The following is a 13,201-nucleotide window of genomic DNA, read 5'->3' on the forward strand; positions in this document are numbered from 1 at the left end:
GTTTTTTCCTTTTCTTTTTTTTTTTTTTTCAGATCTCCACATCTCTCCAAACTAGAATTCTTCCTCACCTGCCACAGTCTCTAGCAGTTTTGTTGATGTGACTGTAACAGGCTTCTAATCCTTAAATATATCTCATAACCCAGTAGTCCTTTTACTCAAAAGTATAGATTACACCCTAAGATGTTGGTATTTAATGATGAAATATCATTAATACATCAATTTTATCTTTAAAAAAATGAGGAAACTAAAAAGTTTGAAGAAATCAATTCACTTGCTAAAGATGAATCACAGAGCTGGGATCTGAGCTCCAAACCAACTCTAAACCCCATACATTTTATCAGTTCAGTATACCTGTGGTCTTTTAAGAAAATGTGAGACTTGTCCAAATTGCCTTCTGAAAAATGAAAAGAGAAAAACCCAGTAAAAATAAATAAATTTAGCCATACCTCAAAACAAAACCTCGATGGATGAATTGAATAGCAAATTAGACAAAGCTAAAGTAAGAATCAGTGAAGCGAAACAAAGAACTGGAGAAAAATAATGAGAACACAGTACAGAGAGCCAAAGAGCAGCCAACAAGCGACAATATAATGGATCAGGAAGAGAGGGTGGAAAGGCCTGCTCTGTTGCTAACTGGCATTCCAAAAGTCAAGAATGGAGACAATGAGGAAGATGGGATATATGGGACAGCAGCCAAGATGATTCTTAGAGTGATGAAAGATGGGAATCCTCAGGTGCGGGAGGAATAAACCCCGAACAAGATCAATTCAGAGCAATTCATATCTGGACACATACTTTGCTGTACAGTTTTAGAAAATAAAGAATGAAAAGCTCTTAAAAACAGTCCCTTCTCTGCACAAAAACAAGAAAATTCTCTATAAAAGGAATGATACTTAAACTACAGCAACAATGGAAGCCAGAAACAGTGAGAAAAAAAAAAAACAACTTCAAAGAGCTGAGAGATGCCAACCGGCAATAACTTCAAAGCATCAGTCAGCTGAAATCACGATGCAAAAACAAGGGTGAAACAAAGACGTTTGGGGAAACAGAAAGTGAGTGTGCACCACCAGAGACACCCATTGAAAACCCTTCTAAGGGGCACACTTTAAGAAAAAGCAGAATTGTCCTCAAAGGAAGCCCAGAGAATAATGAGCAAAGAAATCAGTAAATGTATAAGGAAATATAAACAAACTTTGAGTGTACTGATAGTGATTAATTCAGTAGAGAAAAAGTAAGCTAGAACTAAAATACTGGAAAAAAAAATAGCCCTCAGAATGAGAAAGGGTGATTTTAGGTAATAGTATACTAAGTATCCCTAGAAAGATACTTACAAAAAATGGATGTTATTAGCATTTTTATGGGTAACCACAAAAAATCAGAAAGATTTTAAGAGCTAAACCACTAGAGAAAAAAAAGAATGTACTTTTTCTCTTAAAATTTAGTCAATCTAAAAGAATTGATTGGCAGGAAAGGAGTGGGGAAAGGGAAGCACAGAAAAAGCAGTACAAGGAAAAAAAATATAACCCACGATGGTAGAAATCAACTCTTAACAGAACAATAATCACAATAAATGTAAATGGACTTAATGCAGTTATGTAGTTACTCAAATTGGATGACAAAACAAATCTAATTATGTTTAGCAAAGACCCACTTAAAACATAAGAACACAGGGAGTTTGAAAGTTAAGATAGAAGATCTCAGTGTGTGAGTGTTGTGTCCCACTCTTTGTGACCCCATGAACTGTAGCCTGCCAGGTTTCTCTGTCCACAGGATTCACCAGGCGAGAATACTGGAGTGGGTTGACGTTCCCTCCTCCAGGAGATCTTCCCAACCCAGGGAGCGGACCCACGTCTTCTATATCTCCTGCATTGCAGGTGGAGTCTTTATCACTGAGCAACCAGGGAAACCCAATCTCCATAGTGAATACTAATCAAAAGAAAGTTGATACAGTTAAAAATGATTAAGAGGGTAAATTTTATGTTACATGTCATCTAGCACAGTTTAAATATATAGTTTTTTAAAAGTTAGGATAGTTTGATTAATATGAGACAAAATGGATACTGTGGCAAAAACATTATTTGGGATTAAAAGGGCAATTAAACAAAGAATTAAATTCACTGAGATGAAACGACACTACCCTTGTTTCACAAAACAGCCTCAAAACATAAAGCTAAAATTGACAGAACTCTAGATGCAGAGAGAAAGTCACAGATCTTGAACACTGTCTTCACAATGGGAGATTTTAACATGATTCTCTCAGTAATTAGGGTATCAACAAAACCAAAGATTTGAATGTAGAACCCTATGTCCAAAAATTAGCAAATAGATATTCTTCTCAAGTACACAGGAACATTTACAAAGACTGCACATTTAGTAGACCACAGAGAAGATTTCAACAACCACCCAAGAATGGTTGTCATACAGACAACATGTTTCTGACTACAATGCAACTATGTAAGAAACCGATAACCAAAAGAAAGCATTTAAAACTCCATTTTCCTGCAAATGCAAAAAGCACACTTAAAAAAAAAAACCCATAGGTCAAAGAAAAATCATAAGGAAATTTAGAAAATATGAAAAAACTAGGCAATAATGAAAATATTTCAAAACTTTAGAGATGCAGTTAGAAAGATTCATAGAAGCTTAAGTGCTTACATTAAAAAAGAAGAAAGTCTAATCCAGTAATTCCACTTCTGGGTATCTGTTCAAAGAAAACAAAAATACCAACTTGAGAAGTCATCTGCACGCCCATGCTCACTGCAGCATTCTTTACGATAGCCAAGATACGGAAACGACGTTAGTGTCCACTAATGGATGAGTGGATAAAGAAAATCATAAATATATATATATATAATTTTATCAATTCAGTTCAGTCGCTCAGTCGTGTCCAACTCTTTGCGACCCCATGAATCACAGCATGCCAGGCCTCCCTGTCCATCACCAACTCCCGGAGCTTACTCAAACTCATGTCCATCGAGTCAGTGGTGCCATCCAGCCATCTCATCTTCTGTCATCGCCTTCTCTTCCTGCCCCAAATCCCTCCCAGCATCTTATAATTTTATATACACATATAATTATTATTTAGCCATAAAGAAGAAGGAAATTTTGCCATTTGCAACAGCATGGATGGATCTTAAGGACATTATGTTAAGTGAAATAAGTCAGAGAAAGACAAATACCATATGATCGTATTTATATATGGATTCCTTTTTAAAAAAAAAAAAGCCAAATTCATATATTCAGAGAATAAATTGGTAGGGGTTGGAGGGTCAATGAGATGAGTGAAGGAGGTCAAAAGACACAAACTTCCAGTTATAAAATAAGTAAGTCATGGGGATATAATCTACAGCATGGTGGCTATAGCTAATTGTACTATACTGTGTTATTTAAAAGTTAAAAAAAATAAATCTTTAAAGTTCTCATCACAAGTGAAAAAAAGATTTTGTAACTAAGCAGGGTGACGGATGTTAACTAGACTTAATGTAGTAATGATTTTACAATATACACACATAAAATTGTTATGTTGTACACCTGAAACTAATGTTTACATGTCAAGTATACATCAGTTAAAAAAAAGACTGAAAATTACTGAACTAAGGATTCAACTCAAGAAGTTAGAAAAAGGACAACAAAAGTCCAAAGAATATAGGAAGAAGGTAGTAAATAAAAAGATAAGAATAAAATGAACAAAAGGGAAAATAATGATACAATAAAGAAGATGAATAAAGCCAAGAGCAGATTCTTTGAGAAAAGTAATGAAAATCTTTAACAAAACTGATGTAAAAAAAAGAGAAAAACCATAATAAAAATTACAATCTTTTAAAGGGGTATTGCTACTGATTCAAAAAAAGGTTTTAAGAGAAAGAAACAATTGTAAACAACTTCATGTCTACAAGTGTGAAATTTTACAGACAAGGTTTCCTAAAAAAATGTAACTTGCCAAAACCAATATCAGATTAAAAAAAAAAAAAAAAAGCCGGAAACTCAGATAGAGCTATTGAAGACATGGACCCTCCAGTTACACATCTACAAATCCATCCAGCTACAAAGACTGAGCCTTCCACAGACTCTGCCACAGCATGGAGAAAGTGAAAAAATTCCAATTTATTTAAAGAAACTAAAGGTGATGACTCGAGCATAACTATGGATAACTCATTTGAGGAAGAATCCCAAAGTTTCACAAGTCTGTAAAGAAAGGGGAACAAAGAATGACGACAGGATGAAGGGAACGATGTCTGGAACTACATTTTGGACTTCTCAAATAAGCACAGTAAGTACAGTCTAATCACTGGATTTGTTAAAGGATCTCTGTCTTTGATTATGGCTCATGTCTACTGTAGGTACAGTTTATGCAGGTAGATACCATCAGGATCAGTATCTTTCTCATGCATTCTACTAGAGTATCCACGAAGTTTTTCTGTCAAGAGTAAACATTTTGTAACCTTTATATATCTATATAGATTGATAGATAAATATAAATAAATATAAACATATATAAATAAATATAACTCCGTGCAAGAGATGAGATGATAGTCACTCAGTCGTGTCCGACTCTTGCACCCCCATGAACTGTAGCCTGCCAGGCTCTTCAGTCCATGGGATTCTCCAGGCAAGAATACTGGAGTGGGTTGCCATTTCCTTCTCAAGGGGATCTTCCCAGCCCAGGAATGGGTTGCCATTTCCTTCTCAAGGGGATCTTCCCAGCCCAGGAATCAAACATGGGTCTCCTGCACTGCAGGCAGATTCTTCACCAACTGAGCCATGAGAGAAGCCCATATAAATCCATATCTACATGCAAAAGAATGAAGTTGGACAATACTCCAAGGAGATCATGGGCCTAAACGTTAGAGTTAACTATAAGACTCTTAGAAGAAAACATGATTAAATCTTCATGACCTTGGTTAAGCACAGATATTTAGATACAACATTAAAAGTATAAACAACAAAAGAAAAAATAGGGAAGTCAGACTTCATCAAAATTAAAAACATTCATGCTTTGAAAGATACCATCAAGTGAGTGAAAAAACAACTCATAGAATAGGAGAATATATTTGCAAATCACATTCCTGAAAAGGGTCTACACTCTGAAGTAAATAAAGAACTATTATAAATCAATCATAAAAAGACAAATAACCCAATTCAAAAATGGGTAAAGGACTCAAATAGACATTTCTCCAAAGAAGACACACAAGTGACCAATAAACAAATGAAAAGATGCTCAACGTTATTAGCCGTTGGAGAAATGCAAATTGAAACCACAATGAGACAACACTTCATACACACAAGAATGGCTACAGTCAGAAAGTCAGATAATAACAAGAATGTGGAGAAATTGGAAGCTCATGCACTGCTAGTGGGATGTAAAATGGTGCACATAGGAAAATTGTTCCTAAAGAGTTACTATAGACCCGTCAATTCCACTCCGACATGTAGATCCAAGACACACGAAAACATATGCTCACCCAAAAATGTGTATGCAAATGTTCATAGCAGCATTATTCACAATAGCCAGAAAGTGAAAACAACCAAAACATCCATCAAATGATAAATGGATAAACAAATGCAGTATGTCCATACAACCGAATATTATTCAGTCATAGAAGGCAGGCAGTTTTGATACATACTACAGCTTGGATGAACCTTGGAAATATTATGATGTGGAATAATACTACAGATACAAAAAGTCATATCTTGTATGATTCAGTTAAAAGGAAAATCCACAGAGCCAGGAAGTAGATTGGTATCCAGGGAAATGAGCAGTGACTGCTAATGGGTACATGGTTTTTCTGAGGGAGTGATGAAAATGTTCTAAAATTGATGGTGGTGATGGCTGCACAACTCTGTGAATACACTAAAACCCACTGAATCATATACTTTAAATGAGTGCATTGTATGGTATGTGAATTATATTTCAACAAAGTTGTTAACAATAAACCATACAGATGGTTTCTGAAAATTGCAACTTACATCTCTCAGGAAAAACTGTGATTAAAACACATTTCAAGTGAGAAGTTTCAGTTGGAGAGGACAGCTGTCATCACAAGTTGCGAACGTCAATGTCATCATGCTCTTTCATGGACTGCCCCTAACCAGCATGTGTTGGACATTAGCTACTTTATACACCAGATGAAAACTGCTAAATGTACATTTCATCATTAGGAGCCTAAGGATCCCTAGAAATTTCAAAGTCCTCCCTTTGATTTTATAGATAAGGAAACTAACCTAGAAAGGTGTGTAAACTCTACTGCCAAGAATCACACAGCAAGCGTACACTGAAGTGGGGATTGGAACCGGTCTCCCTATCTCCCCGCTGTCTTCCTAAAGATTTTCTACAGGGTTCCACGCTCTTTAAGCTGGTCTTCTGAACACAGGCAAAACTAAACTCCACAGCCTGGATATCTGACCTTGGCTGCAGGCAGGAACTAGAAGGGGGTCAGGAGGCTGCGAATTCTGACAGAAAGGGGGACATTGTGGAGAGGAGATAGGGCTGGGTTTCGAGAAGACAGCTTAAGCCCCAGTTCCCGTAAGAGCAGGGGACACAGCCGGGGGCATAAACTCAGAGGACTGAGCCATCCCGTGGTGTCACACGCGGTCTGGGGCCTGTGGCTATTTTTTCCTGTTACTGATGCGGTTGGGGGGTGAACTCATAAGAACGGTGCCCCACTTGCTGAGCTCTCTCCACCTCAGACCACTATGACGTTGCCCCCCCTCCCAGAAGTTGCTCTGTGAGTCACTCAACCCGTGGAAACCTCAGGTAAAGACAGAAGTTGGAGAAGACCCCGGGCCCCTGGTCCCACCCACATCTCTCTTCCCAGCAGGGTCACACAGCTGTCCACCCATCCAGACCAGGGCTAGCGCGGAGGCTGGAGACCAGCGAGGCCACTGGTTCTCCTCACAGACTGAGGAGCAGGAGACGCTGTCCTGGAACATGTGTTTGGGGTCCAGAACCTGGCCCTGGGGCTGGGCTGCAGGTGTGGGCAGGAAGTGGGCAAAGAGGTCTGAACAAGAATTTATTTTCTCCCCACTGCCCTGGGAGGAAGGAATGGTCACATGTTTTAATACTCACAGAGGGTCAGGCACTGGTCTGAGCACTTCACACATAGTAAGCCTTCAAATCTTCATAACCCATGGGGTCCACACTAAGGGTAGCCCCATTTTGAGATGAGGACTGAGGCACAGAGAGGCTAAAGCCGCTGACCAGGCCACACAGCTACTGGGCAGCCGAGCTGGCCCAAGCGCAGGCAGCCTGGTTCCCAAGTTCCTACTCTACACTGCCTCTTACAGCTCACACATGCGATACTGCGGGGAGAAGCAGGGAAACTGTCCCTGCTGGCCCGTCATCAACTCCAGAGTTGAATCTCAAAGCTCTCAGACCCCTGTGTTCTTGCTCCACCCACGAAACCTCACCTGTTTGCCCCAGGTTCCCGTGCGCCAGGCAGCGCTGCTTGGCAGATGAGCCTCTGGCCCTCACCACTTGTTTCCTGAGGGCTGTCAGCAAGCCGGATGGGGAGGTGAGGACAGGGTGGGTGCCGGTGGGCGGTGGCCAGCGGGGAGAGCACAAGGGACCCGTGACTAGAGCTGGTGGGGGCGGGGCAGGAAGCAGACGTGATGTGAGCTGTGGCCTGGGTGATGAGCTTGTGGTGAGCCTGCCTGGGGGGCTGCGCCATTTCAGGAGCTGTCCGTGGGGAGAGAAGGTGTCTGCATAGGAGCATCTCAGCACGGACTCCAGGTAGGGAGGAAGCAGGGGGCCAGGGAGGCTGGGAGCCCCTAGGTGGGGACAGAGGGGCACAAGAGCCTGTCTGGGGAAGAGCCTGGTGGAGCAGGAAGTGCTGTGCCCCATAAGACAAGAGGCCAGCGTCTAGACTGCACTCTACTACTGACTCGCTGGGCAGACTCATGCCCACCCAGGGCTTCAGTTTTCTGTTATACAAAATGAAGAGGTTAGAGTACATCGTCTTTAAGGCCCCTTCAAATTAAAACTTCAAAAAGTCCAGAAACAGGCTCTCTGGGAGATAATATGATGAGGGTCAGGGCGGAAATGAGTAATAATTTTTTTGGCCACATCACGAAACACGTGGGATTTTAGCTCCCCAACTAGGGATCGAACTTGCACCCCCTTCAGTGGAAACACAGAGCTTTATCTGCCAAACCACCAGGAAGGTCCCGAGACTCAGTTTTTTAAAGTTATGAACCACGTTGGCTCCCTAAGTGAGATGATCTGAGGGCATTCCAAAGACTCCTCTTCTCCTGTTTACCTCCCTGGGGCCTGCTGTGTTGCCTGGAATTTTGCCACTCCTTTGGGGAAGGCATGGGAGGCTCCAAGCTAGAATGCAGGGCAGGTTCCTGCCCTCCGTGATCCCCTGGGCCTCCAACAAGCTGCTGTCCCTGGTAGGTGCGAGAGGGGAGCAGTCTCTGAGGAGCTCAGTTTGGACAGGGATAGACTGGAGATTCCAGTTCATAAGCAGCCCCAGTGAGGCTCCTGAGCTACCTCCAACTGAGGAAGAACCTTTTATTTATTTTTTCATTTTTTTGAGGAAGAACCTTTTAGCTAAGCATTTAGTGATAGGCTCACAGATATGAGCAGAATTCAGCAGAGCCAGGCAGGGAAGGCAAAAGAGGAGATGAGCATCAGGAGAAGAGCAAACTGAATGGCTCCTCCCCACACTGGGTCTAGGGACACAGGTGCTCAGGCAGCTTTTATCCTAGAATTCAGGCTGGTATTCTTCCATGAGCTCAGAGAGAGGCCCCCAAGGCACAATGGGAGGAAGATGGTGATGCGCAACCTCATTTCTTCCCCAGTACTGCTAAGAGCTTAATGGGGGAGGGGGCGGAGTGAGAGAGGTGGGGTGGGTAAAAAAAGCATGGCTTGTTCTTGAATCCAAAATGATCCCTCTCCAGAATCCAGGCTATCCTAGAGTTCCCAACTTCCTCCTCAAATCTGCTCCAGCTACTCTCTGCCCCCTCGTCTGCATGCAGAACCCCTCTCCACCAACAGTAGTGTGGTCCTGGGGGCAAAACCATCCATCTGGATTCCTATTCGAAATCCTAGGAAGGTCTCCGCCTGGCTGTGTGACCTTGGGCAAGTCCCTTCCCCTCTCTGGGTCCAGCTGTACAACGCAGGCGGTGGACCAGATTTGTAAAGGCCATACCAGCTCTGACACCCAGTGACTTGAGAGATGTATCTCCATCCCTCTCCACCACATATGTCCTGATAACCTACAGTTGGAGGAAGGGTTGGCCACCCTTCACGCCCCTGCCCACAGCTTCTGGGAGACCAAATGCCCCCTGTCTCCACAGCTCCATGGCTGCCCGAGTGCTCTTCCTCGGCATCCTCCTGCTTCTGCCCATACCTGCCCCTGCCCCCTGCTACACAGCCGCGCGCTCTGAGTGCCAGCGCACCCTCAAGTTTGTGCCAGGCTCCTGGCTGGCAGGGGAGGGCGTGGATGTGACCAGCCTCCAGCGCTCAGGCTCATTCCCAGTGAACACACAGCGTTTCCTGCGGCCCGACGGCACTTGCACCCTCTGCCGCAATGCCCTGCAGAAGGATGTCCTCCAACGCCTGCCCCTGGCAATCACAGACTGGCGTGCCCACGGAGCGGGCTGCAAGCGCAGGGTGGTCAAGTTAGAGGGCCGCTCCACAGAGGACGTGGCTGGGGAGGCGGCCAACAGGATCCAAAACAACTGGCAGGTGGGGCTGGACGTGTCTCCCCGGCCAAGTGCTAATGTGCGCGTGACAGTGGCAGGCTCCCACTCCCAGGATGCCAACTTCGCCGCCCAGAAGACTCACCAGGACAACTACCGCTTCAGCCTGGACTTAGTGGAGTGTCGCTTTTATAGGTGAGCACTGGGGGTGGAGGGGACTTGAGAAAAGGCATGGGAAACTCAGGGTGATCTGGGAGTCCTGACAGGGTAAGGTGGGGACTGGAGGCTACTTCCACCAGGAGGAGATACCCAACCCCCTCTTTCTTGGGCATTGCCAGCTTCCAGTGGGCAGGAGACCCAGCTCAGTCCCTCTTCCCTGGGCCTGTTTCATCCACTCAAGCACTCTTCATTTCTGCCTTCTCAGGCTCTGTGCTGGGAGTTATGACTACAGGTTGAACCAAAGTCGACACGCCCCAAGTCCTCAGGGACCTCGTCACCCTGAGAAATGCATGTCTCCATGGGACCTAGAGTCACCGACCCTGATTTTTCTCACGGAAGGCCATGTTTCCCACACAGTGAGACAGGGCACCTCCTGACTGCATGGCCAGAGCTGTCAGGAGCCTGGGCACACAGGACCCAGACCAAGAGACAAACAGACAAAGTCCACAGGACTAGGTTCCAAAGCCAGAAGGTTACCAACAGTAAGGTAGCATTGCTTTTAAAATTAGAAAATAGAGAGAAAAAAAAAACAAACTTTTTTGAGTAAGAAAAACAGAAATACCTATACAAACTATCTAGGTTACCAAGGTGCAATGGGGCAGAGTGGGTCTCCCTGCTGGACTGGTGATTCAGAGCTTGGGCTCTGGAGCCAGCCACCTGGGTTCAAGTCCTAGCTCTGACACTTAATCTGACCTTGGGCAATCTCAAGGGGGTTACTGAAAGGGGCCCACCACTGGGCTCACCTGCTGTTTTTCTCACCTCTCAGTTTTCACCTGGTGCACACTCCCCCAGTACACCCCGAGTTCAAGAGGGCCCTCAAGACGCTGCCCCCCCACTTCAACACCTCCACCGAGCCCGACTACCACAGGCTCATCTCCAGCTACGGAACCCACTTCATCCGGTCCATGGAGCTGGGCGGCCGCATCTCGGCCCTCACTGCCCTGCGCACCTGCGAGCTGGCCCTGGAGGGGCTCACGACCAACGAGGTCGAGGACTGCCTGGCTGTCGAGGCTGAGGTCAGCATAAGCGACCGCGCCAGTGCCTCACCATCGTTCAAGGCATGTGAGGAGAAGAAGAAGAACCACAAGATGGGGACCTCCTTCCACCAGACCTACCGGGAGCGCCATTCCAATGTCGATGGTGGCCACCACTCAACCATGCATGACCTGCTCTTCGGGAACCAGGCTGGGCCCGAGCAGTTCTCAGCCTGGGTGGCCTCACTGCAGGACAGTCCTGGCCTGGTGGACTACACGCTGGAGCCTCTGCACATGCTTGTGGAGAGCCAGGACCCGCGGCGGGAGGCCCTCAGGCAGGCCGTGAGCAAGTATGTGACTGACAGGGCACGCTGGAGGGACTGCAACCGCCCGTGCCCCCCGGGGCAACACAAGAACCCAAAGAACCCATGCCAATGCATGTGTCCTGGCTCAGCAGCCACCACCCAGGACTGCTGTCCCCGGCAGAGGGGCCTGGCCCACCTGGAGGTCATGAACTTCAAGGCATCGGGTCTGTGGGGAGACTGGATCACAGCCACAGACGCCTATCTGAAGGTCTTCTTCGGCGGCCAGGAGCAGAGGACCGCCACAGTATGGAACAATAACAACCCCAGGTGGATGACGCGGCTGGACTTCGGGGATGTGCTCCTGGCCACCGGGGGCCCCCTGAGGGTGCAGGTCTGGGATGCAGACTTTGGCTGGGACGATGACCTTCTCGGCACATGTGACCGCACCCCAAAGTCTGGCTCACATGAGGTATCATGCCCCATGAACCACGGTCTCCTGAAATTCTCCTACCAGGTCAAATGCTTGCCTCACCTGACTGGGGAGAGGTGCCTGGAGTATGCCCCCCAAGGGCTTCTGGGGGACCCTCCAGGAAACCGGAGTGGGCCAGTATGGTGAGAGAAGTGGGTCCTGAGAGGACCAGTGTGCCAAACTAGAAAGGTCCCATGCGGGAACCCAGAGGGTCTACATCTCCATGTCTCCATCAGACAGATGGAAAACTGAGACTTTTTTTTTTTTTTTTCCCAGTGAGGTAGCTGAATTTACAGGCCAGCCCTCAGCCCTCAGCCCTCCAAACTGCCTTAGCTCTTCAATATTCTCGAGCCCAGGAACGGAGGTGGAGCTGGGTTAGGCCCTACAGCTAGTGCTACACTGCCCTACAGGTCAAAACAGGGCGGAAAGCCAGGAGGCTGCTCCCGCCAGGCTGCCTGGTGTCATCTACACGATTCCCTTGCAGCCCCTCTCCTAGCGTGATGCATTCTTCATCATATTAGACCTAACCTCTTTGGCCCCGGCTGCTCCATTTACTCTGTTTTCTTGGCCCACCAAGCTTCGCCTCTCAGCCACAATCCAGGACCGTCTCGACTCATCTCATTGTGTACACAGTCTGACCAATAAATGTGATGTGATGATGACCGTGATGGTGGTGGTGGTAGCAGGGGAGACGACAGAGACCAGCCATAGCCTCGGAGATGAACTCCGACCTTAGCAACCCGACCCCACAGAACAGGTGGTTGACCCCAGGGGCAGGCAAGGAATATAAATAAACTGTTTTCCCAATTTTGTTGGAAATGGGGAGGACCCAAAATATCTCAGTCTCCTCATAACTCTCTGATTCGAGAAAGAGCAGCGTAAACAGGAATAAACACGAGTGGATGCTCAGCTCTGAGCGGGGAGATCAGAGGGAATGGTGAAGTCTGGGATGAGCTGAAGGGCATGTCTTATCCAGGGTCGGGGCAGAGGAGGGGCATTTCTGCAACAACCAAAGGTTCCCAGGCAGGAACGTGAGCCCAGAGCTTTTCCTAACTCCTTAAAGTAACCAGAAATCCCAGTTTGACTCCTAAGTGTTGGCAATTCCCTTCACTTTGTAAAAATAAACCAACATAGGCAAGCGCAGTACAAGCCAGAGGACATGTACGCAGGTCATGATTGTTCCAGAGCAATCATTTGAAAATTCTAATTTCAGAACCTGGCTGACTTAACAGCTCTCTGCGTCCTACAATTCCAGGGGAGAAGGCAGTGGTTTCAAGGGCTCCTGGCCTTGGCATGAAGGAACCTGCAGAGCCTCAGGCTATGATGTAACATGACCTGGTCTTAGTTTCATGTGCCTGGAACACAGGCCCATGTGGTGGGCGACCTCCTCGACCTGGTGGGATTTGGCTGTGCAGGGCCGCTGGCGGTGGGGCTCAGAGTTGCTGGCACAGGCCTCCTGGATCTCTTTGAAACTCCCTATAAATTAAGCCCTTTGAGGTCTGTGGACCCACTGGCTCAAAAGCCCAGCAGTGACATTATACTCACCCTGAATCCCCAAGTAGGGCAGGGGGATTGGCAAGCTCTAGAAGCCT

The 13,201-nt window shown here is 46.2% G+C and overlaps 1 protein-coding gene across 1 annotated transcript; it reads left to right on the forward strand.

The window, feature by feature from the left end:
- Positions 7,595–12,271, forward strand: PRF1 (perforin 1). Its single transcript, XM_005699151.3, has 3 exons — positions 7,595–7,729; positions 9,298–9,837; positions 10,628–12,271. The coding sequence occupies exons 2-3, from the start codon at positions 9,302–9,304 to the stop codon at positions 11,754–11,756; spliced, it is 1,665 nt and encodes a 554-aa protein (XP_005699208.1). The 5' UTR covers positions 7,595–7,729; positions 9,298–9,301; the 3' UTR covers positions 11,757–12,271.

Source organism: Capra hircus, chromosome 28, assembly GCF_001704415.2.
Source record: "Capra hircus breed San Clemente chromosome 28, ASM170441v1, whole genome shotgun sequence".
In the NCBI taxonomy this organism is placed as follows: Eukaryota; Metazoa; Chordata; class Mammalia; order Artiodactyla; family Bovidae; genus Capra; species Capra hircus.

What these genes read in the sequence shown, in the direction of transcription:
- PRF1 (XM_005699151.3), top strand. Translation starts at nt 9,302, where the DNA reads ATGGCTGCCCGAGTGCTCTTCCTCGGCATCCTCCTGCTTCTGCCCATA. An exon ending in GTGGAGTGTCGCTTTTATAG is followed by an intron (nt 9,838 to 10,627) that starts GTGAGCACTGGG and finishes CTCACCTCTCAG; the next exon opens with TTTTCACCTGGTGCACACTC.